This window comes from Hordeum vulgare, chromosome 2H (genome assembly GCF_904849725.1).
Source record: "Hordeum vulgare subsp. vulgare chromosome 2H, MorexV3_pseudomolecules_assembly, whole genome shotgun sequence".
In the NCBI taxonomy this organism is placed as follows: domain Eukaryota; kingdom Viridiplantae; phylum Streptophyta; class Magnoliopsida; order Poales; family Poaceae; genus Hordeum; species Hordeum vulgare.
In genome coordinates this window covers 457,973,613-457,994,243 of record NC_058519.1, presented here as the reverse complement: position 1 = coordinate 457,994,243, position 20,631 = coordinate 457,973,613, and the positions used below count along the sequence as shown (strand labels likewise).

The 20,631-nt window shown below is 46.3% G+C and overlaps 3 protein-coding genes across 4 annotated transcripts; 1 reads left to right on the top strand and 2 right to left on the bottom strand.

The window, feature by feature from the left end:
- The first annotated feature begins 3,186 nt into the window (after window positions 1–3,186).
- Window positions 3,187–6,929, top strand: LOC123426645 (serine/threonine-protein kinase D6PK-like). The gene is made up of 3 exons (XM_045110510.1): window positions 3,187–3,557; window positions 4,030–5,714; window positions 5,834–6,929. The coding sequence occupies exons 2-3, from the start codon at window positions 4,216–4,218 to the stop codon at window positions 6,684–6,686; spliced, it is 2,352 nt and encodes a 783-aa protein (XP_044966445.1). The 5' UTR covers window positions 3,187–3,557; window positions 4,030–4,215; the 3' UTR covers window positions 6,687–6,929.
- A 368-nt stretch (window positions 6,930–7,297) lies between these two features.
- On the bottom strand, window positions 7,298–10,440 carry LOC123426646 (neutral/alkaline invertase 3, chloroplastic-like). The gene is made up of 6 exons (XM_045110511.1): window positions 9,773–10,440; window positions 9,335–9,503; window positions 9,030–9,241; window positions 8,131–8,624; window positions 8,000–8,048; window positions 7,298–7,829 (listed from the first exon to the last, which is right to left on the bottom strand). Exons 1-6 carry the CDS (start codon window positions 10,298–10,300, stop codon window positions 7,500–7,502), a joined length of 1,782 nt encoding a protein of 593 aa, XP_044966446.1. The 5' UTR covers window positions 10,301–10,440; the 3' UTR covers window positions 7,298–7,499.
- A 219-nt stretch (window positions 10,441–10,659) lies between these two features.
- Window positions 10,660–16,220, bottom strand: LOC123426647 (histone deacetylase 9). 2 transcript variants are annotated; one of them, XM_045110512.1, is made up of 14 exons: window positions 16,004–16,220; window positions 15,319–15,431; window positions 15,106–15,223; window positions 14,416–14,490; window positions 14,129–14,348; window positions 13,835–13,898; window positions 12,811–12,903; window positions 12,618–12,726; window positions 12,336–12,385; window positions 12,172–12,262; window positions 11,856–11,926; window positions 11,571–11,669; window positions 11,316–11,382; window positions 10,660–11,034 (listed from the first exon to the last, which is right to left on the bottom strand). In XM_045110512.1, the coding sequence occupies exons 1-14, from the start codon at window positions 16,038–16,040 to the stop codon at window positions 10,949–10,951; spliced, it is 1,293 nt and encodes a 430-aa protein (XP_044966447.1). In that variant the 5' UTR covers window positions 16,041–16,220; the 3' UTR covers window positions 10,660–10,948. The 2 variants fall into 2 exon arrangements, with proteins under 2 accessions (XP_044966447.1, XP_044966448.1); XM_045110513.1 differs by lacking the exon at window positions 16,004–16,220 and having other exon boundaries at window positions 15,315–15,400.
- Window positions 16,221–20,631: the final 4,411 nt, after the last annotated feature.

The window sequence follows — 20,631 nt, the reverse complement described above, 5'->3', positions numbered from 1 at the left end:
AAACACTTGCCACATCTATTTTTTGAGAAAGAACCACCTACTCATGTGTTGAGATCAAGATATTCCACTCCAACCATATGAACTCTAGACATACTTCGGATCTTACAACACCATAGAAGTTTTTTCTGGCTTCGTCCCTCGCGTATGTGGCGGGTAACTAATGAAGGAAGAGGTTTTCGTGGTAACATAACATGTTACCATCACAAAGCGCTTCCTAAGACCAAAAAAAGTCTATGCGCTAATAAAATACAACCACCTAATATGACACTATCTCTATGATACTCCCTACTATGAAAGTATTAATATTTTATCATGAATAGACAAGATTGCATATCATTCCATTGATAAATAGAAAGAGAGGTGGTTACATGGGTGCAACTCTTGTTACCGTACACACGAATGGCGGTACCAAGATTGCAAAGGAGGAGATTGGAAGGTTGTTGAGTTACAAGTTATCTTAGTCAAGTTACATGCAATAAAATGTCTAGTCCTCTCGTGCCAGCCCTAGCCGAGCGTATGGCTTCTTGTTTGATGGTGCAGGTGACTAGGACGGGGTATGGCTGGGCGTCGTCGAAGATCAAGGTATTTTGATGCTTCCACATGGTCCAAGCTGCAAGGATAAAGATAGCCATATAACTAATGTCATATGCATGACATTACTCTATGTTGTTCCCTCTTATAATTAGTCTTACATGTCGCATGTACCTAGACGGAGGAAGAATACCGGACTAAAGAAAACTTGTGATGACCGAGGCCGTGGAGACTTCAAACAATATAAAATTGTCCCGTTAGTACATTTACGAGCACATTTTTAAAACTCAAACCTACTACGATTTCATAAAACAGTATCGCATCGACATGCAAATAGTATCAAACAAAACCACTAGACGTCACACACCATGCTCTTATGTGTGTTTGCATCTCATGGCATGGACCTTTTCCTCTCTTTTTTGCAAGTCGTGTAATTTGCTTTCTAAATTCTCCAAGACACTTGGTCGACCAAGGCCCAAACCATCAAGGCACCCTTGGTTCGTAGGAATTTTGTATGAATTCTAAATAATAGGAACATTATATGATTTTTCTTCTTCTTTGGAGCCCTTTTCAAAAAATAAAACAGTAGCTAGACTCAATAAAAAAATCTATCATTTGCCTCAAATGGCATCTCTTGTACAAATTCCATTTTTCCTTTTGGCTATCAATAAAAAATAATTGAAAATTGAGATGCATATCATCTCACTTTCTATCATTTTTCCATTTCTACACTACTCCAATTCTATGAACTAAAGGCCTAGTGGTCAAGCAAATTCAAAGGGTGAGATAATAGCATAACATTCCACTCCAAGGAAACGGCATCTTATCAGCCACGCGTATGAATGTTGATCGCCCGTAGTGCTCGTACGTGCTTAATGAGATCTTTAGAAAATACGGCACCTTACGGACCCTCGCAATCTTTATCCCTGCCATCTTTGTAACGGGCGGAGACCAAGTAGTACCATCTTTACTCTTCAAAATGCCATGTCGATCTGGTGTGCTGACTGGTTCGTGCGGAGGCATGGCGATATAAATAAATACGGTGATGATACGGCCGATGCACGGAGACGATTAACTGAAGTGACGAACGGGCCCCGCAGCCCACATGCCAGTACTTGCATCGGAACCATGAAGGAGGAAGACAGTAGTCTCGGGGCTGGTGGAGAAGGTCATGTTGCTTGCTGTTGGTTTGTTTTCAAAAGTTCGCGGAGGGAAAGATCCATCCAAGGAGTGCTACGATGCGGTTCCCTTCTTCCGTTTTGCAAGAGGAGAGCCGGCAAGTGAGCGACTGCGCGGGCCGGCGAGCGTTGCGTTTGCGTCGCGTCGCCTCCTCTCTTTTTTGCACCCGCATCCCTATGCGCGGCGAGCTTCTAGGCGGCGGCACTGCCCGCAGGCTGCATGCAACGGAGAAATTACTAACATGTGCATATATACACTGGCCAGCCAGTCGGTATCAGCCAAGAAGCTGAAGCTGAGTCTATACTGACGACTGCGGTGGTATTGGGCAGGATTAGAGCAAGTACAATAAGGTACAGTCAGCAGGCTGTAATGATTAAAATACTATATTTTTGCTGAGTTGGATGAGAGAGAAGAGGAGAGAGAAGGAAAGCGGGCTTTTCGTGAAAAGCCAGCTCTAGCACGTGCTCCTAAATGCTTTGTGAAAATGAAAGGTGGGTCATATATGATAAAAATAGTACTCTTTTATAGCTAATTATTATACACGCTAGCTATAAGATGAGCTATAAGACTGCTTATAGCCAGCAATTGGCTATACTGTTAACCATGCTCTTACACCCCAGCCGACGGCGTCACGGCGCCGGCGCGTCTGGGCACAGGATCGGGCGATGGATACCGGAGGATGTGTCGCGATGCGCGCGTGGAGCGAGTGAATGCGAACGTAACGAACGCGGTGCGGCGCGGCAACAAGGCGCGCACGAGCCGCATGTGAGGTGCGATTGGGACACGTACAGGGGTGCGCCCCCAGCACAGTACTCCTGCCAAGCTACCGCCCCTCACTCACGAGGCCGAGCTCGCCACGGCCGCACTAAGCGCAGGCGCAGTTTTTTTTTCTTTTCTCTTCTGAAAAGGGCTTAGGCAGAATACAGTAGTTAAGTGGAAACCATGCGTCGGAGCGGCGGCAGGACATGACGCATCACTGTTGACGTGACAGACCACGGAGGTAACGGCACAATCAGCACGCCTCCCGCGAATGCAGCACGCAGATTACTACTACCACTACTCCAGTAACCCGATGCCCCCCATTCATTTTTTTTCTCCTGCGGGGTCGCTATTCTACTGTCTGGCTGATCACGATTGTTGCCGCGATTGCACCCACCCAAGTATTACCGAACAGTAAGCTTAACCGCTGCTAGAGCTACAGTCTCTATAGGTTTGAATCCGTTTAAACAAACAAATCACCACAGTTTGCTTTCTGCGTCCGGGTCGTATTCTTGTTGCCCTCTCCCGGCGCCGAGCGTGATAAAAACAAGTCGTGAAAAGGAAAAGGAAAAAAGAAAAGGCCCTCCCCCCTGGCTACACATTCGAGACGGGGACACGAAAAAGGGAAGAGGAGAGGGACGCGTGAAAGGAGGCACGCTACGCCCTGCAACAGGTAGCATTAATAAACAGCGGCCATAAATAAATGAATCCTAGCGTAGGGTGGTGCGTGTTTTTATTGGTTTGCGGTGGGGCGCGTCGCCCGCCCGCGTAGCCATAGCATGGGGCTAGAGTGAGTGAGAGAGAGAGAGAGGATAGGAAAGAGGAGGCACCGTGCGTGAGTTTGGTGAGTGTAGCAGGGAGGAGCGGCGTCCATAGGTGTGAGGGGAGAGGAGGCAGCCGCTCTCATCTCGCCTTCCTCTTTTGCATCCTCGTGAGATGTGCGCGCATTGCTGCCGCTGCTGCTCAAGCTGACTGCCGCCTCTTCCCCCGCTTCTCGTCCACATCCGCATCTCCCTGGTCCTGCTCGCCGCCGCTCCTTCAAAACCCTACATCATCTCGCCTCCGTCGTCGCCGCCGTCCTCCCGCCGGTAAGATTCTCACGCTCCAAATCCCCCGGTTCTCTTCTTTCGTGCATAAATCTGGTTTTTTTTAGACTCCGCGCGTTTGTGCCTTTGACTTAGCTCAAAGTAACTCCCATTTTGTTCTCCCATCCGCTGCTTGCGTCTTCTTGTCCCTCAAGCCGGCCGGAGGTTTACGGATCTTGCATCAGTTCGCTGCAAAAAAGAGGGGGGAGAGAGAGAGAGAGCGAAACCCCACCTCACCTACCGCATCTATGTCCCTTTTGCTTTCGTTTTTTCTATAGTTTTTTTTTTCAAATTTTTACTACGGAGTGGGGAAGGGGGTGACAATGAGTACAAGAGCACCAAGATCGGCTCAAGCTCCAGTTTTGCCTCAGATTCCTGCGCTTTTTCCTCCACTATGTTAGTAGTGCCGATAAGGTTCTTTCTTGTGCCTGGATACCCGCACCATCTGATCCAGTTTCTGCTTACTCTCTTGCAGGGCCTCGTGATGCCGCTTCTTGATCCAGTTTCTACCTACTCTCTGGTCACCAAACTGCTGGCACCAACGGTCCTAACTTGAAGCGCATCACCACCCACCCAGATGCGGTTGCTGCTTGCAAAGCTCCGTAAGTCAATACTGTGCTAGGAGGGAGGAGTTCTGGAGGCGGTGGGAGCACCGGAGAGGATGGGTTCTTCAGGGTGCACGGAGATAGTCGAGCTGGTGGATGAGACGAAAGATGTCCGTCCGGGCGGGGTCACCCACCTGAGGGTGAGGGTGAAGCCGGTGGGGCAGGAGCATGGGGCTCGGTCGTGCTCGGTCGAGGATGACCTCGACCGGCTCCTCAGATCGTTCAACGTGCGCACCTCCGCGCGGGCTTCTGGGCAGACAAGCACGGACAAGAGGCTTATTGCGCTTGGGAAAGCGCCGATGTCGAGCTCGGAGATTGTGGAGTCTGTGAGCTTGAAGCAGGCCCTCAGGAAGATGTGCATCTCCCAGGCCTCGGAGATGGCCGCCATGAAGAGGTTGTCAAAACCCGCGGCTGTGTCGAGTGCTCCTGAATCTGGGGCAATTAAGAAGCTTTATGCCTCTGTTGTGGTTCCAACAGACGAGGACCAAGATGGGAAGAGCAAGGTTGAGAAGGCCGTTGTTGTGCCTGAGAAGGTTGTGGTAAGTTCAACGGTTAAGTTAGTCGAAGCTAGTAAAAACGTGCACAGCAAGGGTTCAGCTAACAAGCATGTGCGATCGGCTTCTCCAACCAAGGCCAAGGTCCAAAAAACCAGAATCCAAGATGTCATCAGTAACAAGTCACTGGAGGCAAGCGAAGATCCGTCTGCAGGAAGAACTGTGGCAAAGCAGAGAAAGGGTAAATCTCCAAAAGCATCCAGTCCGCGAGCTGTTCCAGTAGGAGGTTCACGCTTGGTGTTTCGCAGCAAGTCCGCCACTAAAAAGAAGGTTAAACCGGAACCAGCTGCAGCAGTGGCATTGCAGAAGCATTGCGAACCAAAAGGTTCCGCTTCTCATACTAAGAAGCAACAGGAGGCCCTTCAGGATGAACCCAAAACTCCAGCACCAACCAGCAAGAAGGGCGCTGATGGCTCTCTCAGTGCTGAAGGAGTTGATTTTGGCAAAGGATGCTATGTTAGTGGGATCCCTGGTTCACAGCCTGGTGAATTGTCAAGGTCGAAGGAAAAGGGTGAAAGCTCCCAAAGCTCAAAGAGCAGCATCGGTGACTACAGCACAAGCACCAGCATCAGTGAAGATAGTTACGGTAGCTTCAGTGCTAATGGCAGCAGGCCTCACATGTCAAAAGATGTCAGATGGGAAGCCATGAGGCGCATAGCGATCCAACAAGGGAGCCTAGGATTGAAGAACTTCAAGCTTCTCAAACAGCTTGGATGTGGAGATATTGGCACTGTTTATCTGGCTGAGTTGGTGGGTTCGGACTGCATGTTTGCACTGAAGGTTATGGACATTGAGTACCTAATAAGCCGAAAGAAGATGCTGAGGGCTCAAACCGAGAGGGAGATACTGCAAATGCTTGACCACCCGTTCCTTCCTACCCTGTATTCTTATTTCACGACAGATAATCTGTCTTGCCTAGTGATGGAGTATTGTCCAGGCGGTGACCTGCATGTCCTAAGGCAGAAGCAACCTACTAGATGTTTTTCAGAAGCCGCTGCTAGGTGAGTAACTTCAGCAGTGGTGTTTGTGTGTTATCTCATCGACCCATTGCACTTGAATTGCTAGCTGAAAAACATGTTTCAAGTTATTTAGCTCATAAGTATTATATGTCCCTTTGCAGGTTTTATGTCGCTGAAGTTCTCCTTGCATTGGAGTATCTGCATATGTTGGGGGTTATATATCGTGATCTGAAGCCTGAGAACATACTTGTTCGTGAAGATGGGCACATCATGCTCTCCGACTTCGATCTGTCCCTGAGGTGTTCAGTTAATCCCATGCTTGTGAGGTGCTCATCGGTAGGAAGAGATGAACCTCCTAGGCCTTCTGGACCTTGTGCAGAAAGCTGCATCGATCCACTGTGCATCCAGCCATCCTGGGCCAACTCTTCTTGCTTCACACCTCGGCTGGTATCTTCTACCCCTTCCAGGACACGGAGAGCTGAGCCCCTGAAGAAACCATCACTTCCGCAGCTTGTTGTCGAACCGACTGACGCGAGGTCAAATTCATTTGTTGGGACCCATGAGTACCTTGCCCCGGAGATCATCAGAGGAGATGGCCATGGCAGCTCCGTCGATTGGTGGACTCTTGGGATCTTTCTTTACGAATTGCTCTATGGCAAGACACCGTTCAGGGGACCTGGCAATGATGAAACACTTACAAATGTGGTCTCACAGGGGCTGAAGTTCCCTGATAGCCCAGCTGTGAGCTACCAGGCTCGCGATCTGATCAGAGGGTTGCTTGTGAAGGAGCCAGAGCACCGGCTAGGCTCGAGGAAAGGAGCTGCCGAGATCAAGCGGCATCCCTTCTTCCAAGGCCTGAACTGGGCCTTGATCCGTTGGACTGCACCGCCGGAGACCCCGAAAAGCATCGTCGAAGCCTCAACCCTTACGGCAGCCGTGGCACGGAAGAAGAAGGAAGGCAAGTGCCTCGAGTTCCGGATGAACGGAGACGACATCGAGTTTGAGCTCTTCTAATGGTGGCAGTAGTAGCAGTAGAAGTTGTAGTGGTAGTACGTTTCTGTTCTGAAGAATATCCATACCGTGGTAGCTAGAAGTAGTAGTCCCACAGTTCCCCCTGTCCCCACCCCCCTGCAGTTTTTCTGTTGAAGATGAGTTATCAGTTGTCACCTGCCAATGTTGGGATGTAGAGTAACTGAGTAAGGTCGGGTGTTGTGCCTGTAACTTTATTCCTTGTTAATACCATCAGATATCAGATGAGCCATGGTCTTCTGCAAGCATTTTTCTTTTGAATGCAGCCATGGTCTTGCAAGCAATTTGCATTGCAACTGTGCTGTACTGTATGCAATAGTAGTTCGTCCCTGAGTGACGTCTGAAAATGAGTTGTCACTGCTTGCAGTAGTCGTTGTAGCTGGATGGCAGTCGTAACTCAAATAAGGTGTAGCCAGTAATAAATTATGTAACATGTCTTCTTGTTCATTAATAATATCATCAAGTGAGGAGCAAAGATTTAGCAGTCATGTGTCTGTCACAGACATCACGATTATGTTATGGGTTTGTGTTGCTGAATGCTGTGGGACATCAGTAATTGCTTGGATGTGAACCATTTTATGGTGCTGGCCGGTGAGTAGCATAACTATGCATCTGAGCTGTGATTACATTGATAACCAATTAACCATAAACAGAATGACAGCGTCTCAAAGTGGGCATTTCCTCTAGACAAGTTTTCACTGTAATATGTACAAATCCTGGTGGTATATGTGCGATTCACACATAGAACTAAACACCACTACATCTTTCACCCCCCTAACACTGGAACTGCTGTTAGACTTACACAATGTAGGTCTTCTTCAGGGCTTTCCTGCCACGCTTCCTGTTCGGGTTGCATGAATCCGCCATGAGATTGAAAGCGTTGGCAAATTCCTCGTCTTCGTTATTGCAGAGTATTCTAGACTTTTCAGGGTTTTCGAGCAGCAGCTTGGCCACTAGGAAGCCAGCAATGGACCAAGTTTGGAATAGCCGAGCCTGTTTGCCGATGAACCGCCCACGCTTAGTATCGTAGTATTCAGGCCATTTATCCACCGAAATACGCCTCTCAGCCACCTCCACAGCTCTTGCCGCAATCTCAGGCCGGTTCATCTTGATACATGCCACCGTGAGCTGCAAAAACAAAAACAAGAAATTGATTGACATTTACAAGCAGTAGCAACTGGTGTCAAGTAATCCAACCAAACACTCGACAAGGTCTCGAAGTGATAAACTGGCCAAGGCACGTCACTTTGCAACTAAGTACATATCAATTTTTTTAATATAATGCTCAAGTCGCAAACCTGCCACAACAATGTTGGCCAGGAACCTCCGTTATGGTATGACCAAGGCCTTCAGCAAAACAAAATAAATGTTATGAAGAACTGCAAACGATCTGCAAGACTGTAGAAGTAGGCAACAATCTAAGACTCACGTGTTTTTAGGGTCGCTCCCTGTAATGTATTTCCACTCTTGATCCTCGAGAGCAGGATAACATATCTTCAACGGCATTTCTGCCACTAGATCAGACCACTTGGCTTCAACTAAATCCAGAATAGCATGAGATTGACGGGTTGTTGCCAAACTGCTTACTATAGACCACAAGTTCCCCAAAGAAAAGAATCGGAAATCCATGTGAGCTGGTTGCAGGTTTCCAATTAAGTAACCACCTTCCGGAGGGATCCATTCAACTAGCCAGGGAGGAATCTGATCAGGATATATGTTGAACTTGTTGACAGCATCATAAGAATATTCTTCTGTTTTGTATCGATATATCTCATTTAGCTTTCTCTTGTCAAGCCAGTAATATTCCCTAATATGAAAAGAGAGTGCCATAAGCCTGCTATTTAGGGCACGGATCAAGTCAGCAGATCCATCTTCCGGGGTCAGCATCTCACGTGCACACAAGAGGGCTGAATAGAACAGTGACTGCACAAGAAATGAAAATGATATATGAGAAAATCATGCATAACTAGCAGAAGGTAATGCTGACCCATCCAGAGAATAGCAGGGGAGGATCATGTGGCACCATTAGAAATCTTAGAATAACCATGTTTTAAAAGACAGGTGCTTCGGTTGGCCAATATTTGTGGTTTCAGACCAGAACTGTGCTCCGTGCAGTGAAATGAGTGACACCCAAAATGATTTAAGACATGTAAGAACTCTCTCATTCCTTGTGTAAAAATATACCAGACTCCATAACTGTATTTACTATTTAGTGTCCGCGCCATCGTCATATATGTTTCTGTTGCTATGGTTATGTGCTTTTTGCTGTTTGTTTCGTGTGTTTTTGTGATGTTTCGCTATGCTGCTACTTTCGGACATTTGTGCTACCTGAATCTCCAGTGGGTGTCCATGGATACCCATTCGACGATCCATCATGCAGGAGCCATCAGTGACTAGCAATGTGGGGAACATGTCAAACCCATCAGCTAAGCAGAGCTTCAAGATCAATTTTATTCCAGTCTGGACATCGATTCTCTCGTGAAACGTAAGGTCGCCTGAACATTTTCCATATGCCCTCAGTAATATGATCCACCATAGACCTGAAAACCATCATTAGGGCTCTTTATTTTTATGCTATATGCGTATTAACAGAGTCAACGTTACCTGAATTAAAAGGTTTATTAAAAAAATACCTGAATCAACTGGTGCCACACGGCCTATAGCAGCCTCCCCAAAATCAGGATCGAGGACTTCCTCAGTTGCGCCCTCATCATCACCTTCAAGCGGAACAACACGCACCTTGAAACTAGCTGGCATCAAGCCTTGCCCTGGACTGTGGCAGTCCATGGTTTTCTCCCAGCTCTATGGATGGTCAACAATCAGTTTTTACAAATTATTACAAGCTTCAATGCTTCATACATGATACGCAGTACATTGAGCAGAATGGTATCCTGATTTATTGCCCTCAACTAATAATTTCATATAGGTTGTTCTTAATCGTATTGGAACCGAGGAGCATCAACATACATCATCAATGATTCAATTGCATACACATTATTGACACCACTTCTGATTGACACAGGTAAGAGGAGCATAACCGAAACACTAGTATTATGAAGGGGTGACCTGACCTGGAGCTGGAGCGTGTGCAGGATGAAGTTGCGGACGATGTCGTACTCCCCCTTGAGCAGGAAGGCGATGCCCGAGGGCACGAAGTCCCGGATGAAGACCTGGTCGTAGTTGAGCGGGCTGGAGTCGTTGGGGTCGCAGGCGGCGATGGTGCCCACGGGGCTGCCGCAGTAGCTCACCACCGACTCCCGGAGGAGCCCCCACGCCTCCTCCTCCAGGTCACTCGCCGCGCGCCGCCTCCGCTGCGGTGCGTGGTCTGGCTGGCCTGCGGCGGCGCCGTTGAAGTCTCTCCCGTCAGCGTCGACGGTGGGGGCCTTGAGGGCGGGGTCATGGTCGTGCGCTCTCGGGTTGCTGCTGGGATGCAGCGAGCTGGCGGCGCGAGGAGGGCTCCGCCTCCTCCCGCCCTTCCTCCTCGCATGGGATCCGAATCCGAATCCGACCCCGACCCTGAGGGAGGTGGGCCGCGGGGGCGCCGCGCCGGAGCACCCGAGATGCAGCCGCAGCGGGGCGGCGGCCTGTGCGATCCCCATGCGCTGCTGAGAGAGTCGTCGAGAGTCGAGTCGAGCCGCAAAAGCGAAACTACCGGGATTGATTGGCTGTGCGTGGGGCACGAGGGGGATGCAAACAAGGCGTTCGAGTGGGCGAAGCGGCGTTTGGGTTCGTAGCTGAGGCTGTCAGTCACGGAGGGGGAGGGCGACGGGGCGTGGCCACCACTCGGTGCTTCTCCCCGTATACACGCCACGCCACGCCACGCCTCTGCCTGCCTCGATGCTCTCTTTTAGTTTTGCCTCTATCTCTACGAGCGTTAATCAGTTGTTTTTTCAGACCAACACAGGTAACCAAATTCAGAAGGCCATACATAAAAGAATATTCCAAAGGCTAGGCTAAATAAAAGAGTACTGAAAAGATTTTTGAACTTGAGTAAGAATGTGAAATCGTACTATGTTGTACAACAGGAAATGTTACATTCTCCCACAATGTTCCTTTTTGGGAAACATTCTCTCACAATGTTACATTCTCCCACAATGTTCTCCAGCCCTAGCAGCTGCTGTTAGTTAGGAGTAGATCCTAAAATGTCAATCAACCAACTATGTTCCAACCCAGGATGTTAAACTGCACAGCAGCCGCTCAGGAAAGACTTTCAGCTTCCACCTACATGCATCGCCAAGACTCCGATTTCAATGTCCGCCGTCATCGTGATCATTGTCATTGTCGCCTTCATAGTACTCGTCGTCACGATGAACCTGCTTGTCTTGGGTATGCTCTGCATGACATAATATACACTTCTGTAAGAAAAGAAAAATGATGACACGGTTCAAAAGGACTGGACACAATACCAGGCAAGGAACTGACTGGCTGAAGAAGAGTGCAACCAGTTTAAGAATAAATAGATAGCAAAACGGATCACATTTATTTCAGGGGGAATTTCTCATTATGTGGCGTGCATATGCTTCGAGAGGACAATGGCGAGTTTGCACGGAGAAATCATCAAGTTGTTACTCGTCCATATGAGCACGTAAGACATGCCATAGGTATTTCACTTACGGTCAACGCGTTCATCAGGATCCAGCTCGTCTTCATCAAAGTCTGGGACATAGAAATCTGGTGGAACCTGCAAAATAAATTCATCGTGTATCCGGTCACTGCTCAGAAACAACAAACTACACTACTCTGGTGGAAGCAAGAAAAAAGGAAGACAACAATAGATGCAAAGGCATAATCTAGTGTTCAGATACTATCCATCCCCAGTTTCAATTCGGAGATTTAAACATGCGAGTGGGAATACAAACTGAAACTAACCTCTTGCATCTGAACGCCAGGTGCATGTTGTATGGCCCGCAAACTCTCCATGACTTGCACTTTGATTGAACTGAGATACGTCTTACTATTCAGGTTGTCCTGTTCCATTCATCAATAGGAAGACAAATATCATTTGCACATCTACACATCTCTAATAAAGAAACAAAAGGATGTTCTAGTTGGTGGTACCCAGTATATAAAAAGCATGACGCACCAAACAGCAGTTAAATATTTCCACAACAGGCAGGCGTAGAATTAGAAAGTTCAATCAGAAAAGGTTCATACCATGTTCAGATTTGGTACTTTCAATGTATAATCTGGACCGAAGTACTTAATGTATTCATTGTCAGGGATCTCTGCAAAGAAAATGCCTTGTGAAACTCTGGACAATTGATAACCACCAAGGAAGAATTACTTGCAAAAAGTAGTCCTATAAGGGAAGAATATTAGGACAGTATTGGATTTATTTTCACTTTTCACCTTAAAAGATCAAGAGAATAAGAAAAAGAATACAAGAAAGATGTTGCTATATTGAAGGATTACTAGCTACTGTCACTCAAACCAACAAGGTTAATGGGAGCAGAACAAACAAATGAGATACCATTTGGGAGCTCTGTGTCTAGAAGAACCCCAGTTTCAACAGCCCAACAGCGTGCTACATTCTCTTTGGTGTACCCACCACCTCCTGTCACCTGCATGTTTGAAAATACATGAATATCCTACAAAGAGCAAAATTAATCATACTATAATATTTTTCTCCCTTACCAGCAGGGGGATTTTAAATTTCTTAACAAACTTTACACATTCAGCATGGCCTGTTTATGGAAACAGATCAAGTTAGTAAGTGTAATAATAAATTACTCAAGCGAGTTTAGCTCAATGAAAGTGAAGTCCAAAGGACTCCTAATACCATCAACACAAGAAAATTCTCAGAATACGCAATCTCAGAAGTGCAAACAAGGTTAAATAGGGGTTAGTCAAATATACATCTGGACGAAAGTTTTGCCAAATCTATAGTAGCACGTAATATCAGGTTTTAGAAAGTACCTTCAATTGAAAGATTAAAACACCCTAGGCGGTCCCGCGCCAATGAATCAGCTCCACACTGAAGAACAATAGCACCTGGCAGATATGTCTCAACAACTTTGGCAATAATCTACATGATAAGCAGTATTACATACCTCCGTAAGACTAGAGAACACGAACATCAATAACCATAAAGTAATGCACATCGACTTACCGTCTTAAAAAGCCGAGTAAAGCTGGTGTCATCTATGCCATCTTTAAGTGGGATGTTGATGGCATAATATTTTCCTTCCCTGTCTCCTATATCCTTCAAAATGACAGCCAGGTAAATCGATATGAATAGCACATCCATCCAAAATGAAGCTAAATTTTTTGAAGCACTCATCATTACTTAACAGCACGTGATATTCAACTATTTAAAAGCAAAGCAAGATGCGAAGCGTGTAAATGCCAACTTTTTCCAGTTAATAAATAGAAAGGCACATGTTTCTGCTCATGTTGAACCTTGTTTTTCATCTAGTATGTGAGTTACAAACTCTAGTTGATGGGAGAATTTTGATTCGAGAACTCACAAATCAATTAAATATAATTGCATAAAGAAACCATTCCACTCATGCAGAACTACACATAGAACATGTGCAAAAATAGCATCACCAGCAAAAGTAAAGACCCGTCGCAAAAACAATAAAGAGAAACTTCAAGTGATAGTTCAAGCATGACCGCGAGAGTTGTGTTGGTCAGTTAGCAGCTTCTATTCTTCTAAGCTCGGATGATAATACATGCATCATGATGAAGAACGCCCTTTGTAGCACCACTGTTTATCATGTATAGATCATAAACCTCGACTATTCCCAAATATGATGCTGGGTATTTGGATAGAATACCGTGCCAAGAGTCTACAGTAAAGGAACCCAGAGTTCAATGATAAAATGTTGCATATTCAGAAGTCCTAGGACAGGAGACAGTGAAGAAAAGAAGAAACTGAAGTACGGAGTATGTCACAATAGTCCCTTGAGCTATAATTATCTCCAGTACCATCAACTTTGAGTAATATTATGCCAAAACCCATTGTAACTCACTTTTGTAAATGTCTCTTCTGTTTCAGACAATTCAGAGTTCACATTTCAACTAATAGTAAGCATGAAGATACAAAATGGAAATTATGGCAATGAACTAACCTGAGAAATTAGGCAACTACATAAAAAGTACATTCATAAAGCTTGCCAAAGCAACATTACCTTAATATCACCGGTGCCAGGAAAGAACATGTCACCATACTTGTGGAAACTTACAGTCATTACCCTGCAAATATGTATATACAAAATCAGGTTTGAAATCTAAAGGCTCTTGAAGAGACGGCGGCATGATACAGCACCCTCACACTACCCGTATTATAAGACAGAGTCAAAGATAGCAATTAACTGAATATATGGTGATAACAAAAGAATAGACACCTATAGAGGTTCTGAAGATCAGTGAGACACATCCTATCGACAATTACAGTCATGTATTTTATCCACAAAAGCACGAACCTGTCTGTGAAATAGAAGGCTTCTTCTACTCCATCTCCATGATGAACATCAATGTCAATATAGAGAACCCTAGCATGATACTTGAGAAGCTCCAGAATTCCCAAAACCAGGTCATTAATGTAGCAGAAGCCTGACGCCTCACACTTCTTTGCATGATGCAGCCCACCAGCCCAATTAATAGCAATATCACATGTTTTATGATTTAGTCTTCGAGCCGCATCTGAACAATAAAGAACAGCTTAGAGAGATCACACAATAGAAAGAAGCATCGGTAATTTTCCTATTACCTAGAGTTCCCCCGGCATAAATTTGGCAGAACTCAAACAAATCATCAAATACTGGGCAGTCCTCTCCAAGATTGTCTGGAACAATGATTAAAAAAATTAACTGGGTACAAATCATGAAGAAATCAGATAAGTGAAGTAAGAAAACTCCAAATAAATGGAGAGTTGGTTTATAGCTATTTCATTTAGTACAGTGGGCATACTGTGCAAAGTATAGCATACTGTGCAAAGTATAGCATACTGTGCAAAGTATAGCATACTGTGCAAAGTATAGCATATGATTCTTCATTTAAGTGGAAGCTAAGCTTCCATTTGCATAAAGCAATTCGTTGAGAGGTCAGACCATCTTAATGTGTTCTGCTTCTATTTTAAGTATGCATCCGAGGACCTAAGCTAATATAGCACTAACTTAGATTCAAGTAAACCATTTTGCGAGTTTAAGGTTCAGTGCCACTCTGAAGTTACGCAAGTTTGACCAACTGCTGCTGGCTTTTGGTTTATATAAACAACTGTGGCGAGCCACAAATTCTTAGGCACATGGTCCACTCGCCATACACATGTCCTAACCAAGTGTTGACATTATTTTTACAGATAAATGTGAGCAAGCAATATATGCGGCATGTATTTTGTTGTGAAAACAGGCAAAGCCTGGGAGAGTGGCTTGTAGAAGAGAAAAAATGCCATCATTCATACATCTAGTTAATTCACTTGCATACAGGTGTTGGGTATCAGGAGTTATCCGGTGCAAGAACTCCACATAATCAGCAGAATGGAACTGCGCAAGCTCCGTTGGATATGCTTTGTGCGGTCTCTGCAAAATCCAATGGGAGCAAAATAAGGTAAAAGACGCATTTAAACAATTCATAAGTAAAAAAATAAAGGGAATGAACATAATTCAATACCGACATATATCTCCATTTTCTTGTGAAGTTCATATGATAACACAAGATGATGTGTCATGCAAAGGCGATGCGGTTTCATCGGGTGATTTGGCCCAAAGTACACATTACCCACATCCCCTGAGATGCTCAGCCACAGAAAAGTAACCAAGTAAGACAATCATAAAAAGGTTGAACAGCGAAAATCTTATACAGATGTTGAACAAGGTGTGTGGATTTTTCTACAAACAACACAGTTAAGGAACTAGTCATGAGAACCAAATCAAATAAATATCGCAGCAATTTTTACCATTTGACTTCCTTATCTGACCTAGAATGAAGCGTACACTAACGCACTGACTGCTAGGTTGAACAACTCAAGGAAATAGTAGGCCAAAGAACAGGGTCACGCCAATTCTAGTTGAAAAGATACCAATGGTACATAGCATCAAGAAATTTTCCTTCGTCGTATAGCCATAGCACAGGCTTCGACCGCAATGAACCATGATCACGTCTTGCCATTACAAATCGGCGAAACGAGCACAAAATACCACTTTGCCCACACAGTATTTCCCCCTACTATCGAAATTGCCAGATGGGACACCTAGGAGGAGTAAGAGTAGCGACTTGCGACTAGGGCAGAACTAGGTATGAACTAGGTTGGCGGGGAGGGGCAGAACTAGGTATGAACTAGGTTGGCGTAGGGAACATACCATCGTAGAAATAGGATATCCTGTCTTTCTCCAACATGACCTCGCTCTCCAGCAGCCGCCTGCCTCTGCAGGCGGAGGCGGCGCTGAATGGGGGGCGCCGGGGAAGCCGACACCGAGTTCGCGACGGCGGAGGCGGAGGCGGCGGCGGAAGTTGAGGGCGGTCGTGCGTGAGGAGGAAGGGGAAAACCGAGCGAGGCGACGACTCTGGGGAACATTCCGGACCGGCATGGACAGTCAGGATCATGTTGGTACCATGATCGGACGGTCAAAGTTATTGCGCGGGTGAATTATCTCGACTTGATTTTTTTGGTATACTCAAAAGCTACGAGCACCATACTGGGACACAGATATGACCATACAGGTAGGACGACACGTGATATGACAATTTTTAAAAACAGCAATATACGATACGACAAATCTATATCTCTCCCTAATAATAAAGCAAATATGGTTTTTGGTCGTCCGTCATGGCATGTTTGCAAAAAGGCCCTTCCGTTTTCTGATAATAAACCCGCAGTCCTTTCTTTAGTGAGGAAAACGTTTCACTTTTATGATTAAGACCCTATATGTTTTTTGAGGCGAGGAGCCAGATCCAATCGGCGGCTGCGTGGTAAACTTCGGCTAGGCGGCTCGGCTCGTCGGCGCAGAAGGTGCCCGCCTCATTGGCCGGCGGCCATCTCGAAATCCCCCCGCCTCCGTCCCTCCCGGCCTCTCCAGGACGGCGTCAACGCGAGCGAACACATCTCCTCCGCCTCGCTCGCAGTGGCCGTCAGCGCCGACGACCAGGAATGGGGAATGGCCCAAGGTGTCGTGGCGGAGGCTGATAAGGCGACCGGCGTGCTCGCTTGGGGCCCCCGTACGAAGCACGGCAGCACTGGCGGGGCCGTCGTGGGGGCTGGTGCTGATGCCCACTAAGTCACCACCAGCACCGGCTGGAAGATGGCCGTGCTGCTCGGGCACCACAGCGGCAGCAGGGCCCTCCACCGGCTGCAAGATGACCGCGCTGCTCGGGCGGAATAACGGAAGTAGGGCCCGGGCGCCACTGGCGCTCCTCATCGTACTGCCCCGTGTTGGCGGCTGCGCTGCACACGGAGGTGGCCGCGTGAAGACTGAAGATGCCCGTCATGTTTCGTGTATCCTGCCACTCCGATGGTGTGAAGTTAGCTGTTGTGATTGTTTGGGTGGTGCACAATAAGTGTTTGTTGGAATGCATATGGATAATGGGTAAGTGATTGACTTTGCAGCAGTAATTAGGAATGAAAAGGAAAAATCCTAATGAAGATTGCGAGCATGTTTTTTGCATTTGCACCTCATGCACCAGGATTATAATTTCCGCAGTTCTGGTCAAGCCAAGCAATCTTTAGCAAGAACTGCATCCACTCATCTGGTCTAACTTCCACCAATGAAATTCTGCATCCACATCTTTCTCTCTGTCCGAGAAAGCCCTTGCTGAATTTGTATGACAAGAGTGCTACCTCATGTTACATACATTCCATTGGGTACCAAATAAATTGTTTTCTAGCTAATTGCAGTAGAATTTAATTAGGAGGGCAAGTAATTATGGGTGATAACTACTTACTTTATTTTTGTACTCTTAGAGTCCTGTAGGGTTTTGTAATTGGGCTGAGATTTGTTGTGTGAATCTGATTTTTACTCTTAAGAATCTTTGTCCATGAACACCATCTGTTGTTCGCCCATGCTCCACACTTTGCCGGAAAACATGAGGTATGTACGAAGCTAACCTGGAATTTTCTGATGGTCGTCTGCATGTCCATGTTTCATACTCCTTTAGTATAAGTGTTTATTACATTTTTGCTGGGAGGATTGACGATGTAATCTTGGAGATGCTCCTTCCTTCACTTACTTGCCCCAAATCTCTTCTAAGCTAATCTTTGGCTATGGATACAAAAAATAATAGCAAGGCTCATTGCAGGAAGATGTCGAAAAAAAGTGCAGCAACTCCTGAGCTAATCCTTCAAATGGAGTTACCCCAGGATAAGCCTGTCAAATGAGAAAGATAGAGAACTTTGTAATCTTCTTTCAACCAGAGGGTTGTGGTCGCGAGAAGGTGCTAGATGTCAACTTTAGTTATAGAAATGTCTGCAACCCCGAGCATATTGTGCGCATGGTCCATCACCGGGTTTGGTAGTTGTTGATTTCTCAAGTATGCATTACTTATCTACGGTATCTATGGTATGAAAGAACAACCCAATCACTAGGACTTCAGTTTATTTTATTTTATTTTTCTTCTTACTTGGTGAACATGCGTTTGTAGGCTCAGTCTATATGTAATAACTACATTCCATTTGATTCTGACCGTGCAGCTCTACAGCAATGGTAAGTCGGAGAATGCGGAGATGTTTTCTCTCCCGTTGCAACGCACGCACATGTGTGCTAGTCTATACCTCTAATAATAAAGAGGCTATTGCTTCCGTCGGAAAACCCACCACGGCTTTTTTTATAAAAAAAACCCTGTAATTTTTGTTATTCAACCTGCGCTCCATCATTTATCTGCAATGCAAAAGGAAAAAACGATTCACTACAAAAATTATACTCGTACGCATCGCCTCCTCCCGTCGACCCTGGGCCACCCTGGCCTGTGCCCAGGATGCCGCCACACCACTCGCCGCCGCGGCCGACCTCAACCGCCATCGCTGCCGATCTCAACCCACCCGCCCTCGCGGCCGTACCTCTCCCCGCTCACTGCCCCCGTTGCGGCGCTCAAGCACATCGCGTCGACCCTGGTCCACCCTGGCCTGTGCCCAGGCCGCTGCCACACCACTCGCTGTCGTGGCCGACCTCAACCACCACCGTTGTCGATCTCAACCCATCCGCCTCCGCGACCGTACCTCTGCCCACTTGCTGCCCCCGTTTCGGAGCTCGAGCACAACTTCTGGATCAAATCAACGCGACAGCTACAGTGACTGGGGATGATGCGTCTGCTCGATGCAGAACGGCGGCGACGCGCGGATAAGGCGCTGCGGAGCGAAGTACTTGCAGGTGGAGGCGGCCCTCCATGGCTCACACGGGGAACTCCGAGGTTATGGCGCGGCAACGACGACTCCTTATGGCCAGATAGAGGCGCCTAACCCTTGCTCCCCTCATCGTATCCCCTCCTCCGGCAGGAACTCATCATCTGGTGGCATCCCCTCCCCATGCCTCCAACCTTGTGTCAAGCACCGGCAAGAAATTTTGTTTTGTGGGGATTTGTTTGCTGATGAATGAATGTATTTAATGTAAAATTGTATTGTTGTAGAGACAGAGAATGGAACACCACCTTCAGTTTGTCATCTGATCCCACATTCTCTATCCAATGAGTGAAATAAGATAACAGTCCATTGATCAATTCACGTAGCCTTTTTGTTTTGCTTTGCTTGTCCCACTCAATTTCTCATCATGGTGGAATTAACAATGGACGGGTTGATTTCTTAACAAAATAGGATAGGACTGACTACATTAGTTAGTTAGCTCATTATTTTAATAAATCAAAATGATTATAATTTTTTTTAAAGCATATGGTATTTTTTTCCCGTTGCAACGCACGGGCCCTTTTACTAGTATATATAAATAATAATAAAATGACATGTAATAAAAACTAACATAATAAAATGTGTGATATGAGAATAAAATACCGTCGCGCTAGTTGCCTAATTGATTTCATGTCTTCTTGTCTCCCATTCTGAACAACATCAACAAGCAATTTTATCCAACAAGTAGCAACCTTAGCAGTCACTTTTATCCAACTATTACGTCGGTACACTATCAGTTCACTACCTATATGAACGGATCAACGATACATCAAGGCCGGAACAATACCGAACGACGACACTTCGAGGATACCTATATCGTCATTTTTTCTTCTATTATTAAATTGAAAAAGATGATACTTCGGGATACCCGTATCGAAGTCGTATCTTTCGTATTGGGTATCAACGAAGTACTGAACGACGATACACAGACTTCTGAAGTATCGATGCTTCGTAGCTCAAAAGTATTGCTATTTTCCTTTCAAGAAGGTTACTACTTTTCTATTTTGAATCTATAAATATCGAATGTGTCATGCTTTTGCATCTCGTCTCGAACGCATTTCATGTTGCTAGATTGCACACGAACTCGCCACATCATCCCAGAGCCATCCTCTGCATCGAGGGGAAGTCTCCTGAACGCTTTTTTCGGCCCACCCACCTCCCAGGACACCTCATCCATTCCCTCACTCGCTCACCATCTTCCGTGCCAACATGAGCTCAATCCCAAGCAAACATGTCGCCTCTTGCGTGCCTTCGTCAGGTTCCTTCCAAGCTGCCATGTGCTGCTCCTATTCTCTCGCGCCGCTCATTGTCTCCCTATAGTCTATCTTCTCCATTGCGTACATAATGACGTCTTTGCCGTCCATAGTCGGGGATACAACCTTCGACAAGTCGTCTTCTAGATTCGTCTGTTCCCCCCTGATTTGCAAGTCCTGCCACACGCCAGAGTGCTACGCAACCATCACCATCTTCCTCCGCCGTGTCGTTGCTATGACCTTTTATCCAGCTGCATGCGAAGATGGCGGACATGGCTCCTCGGCAACTCACCGAAGTTGACGGGGCATGGAGGCGACAGAGGCGATGGCCGCAGCCGCATTACGG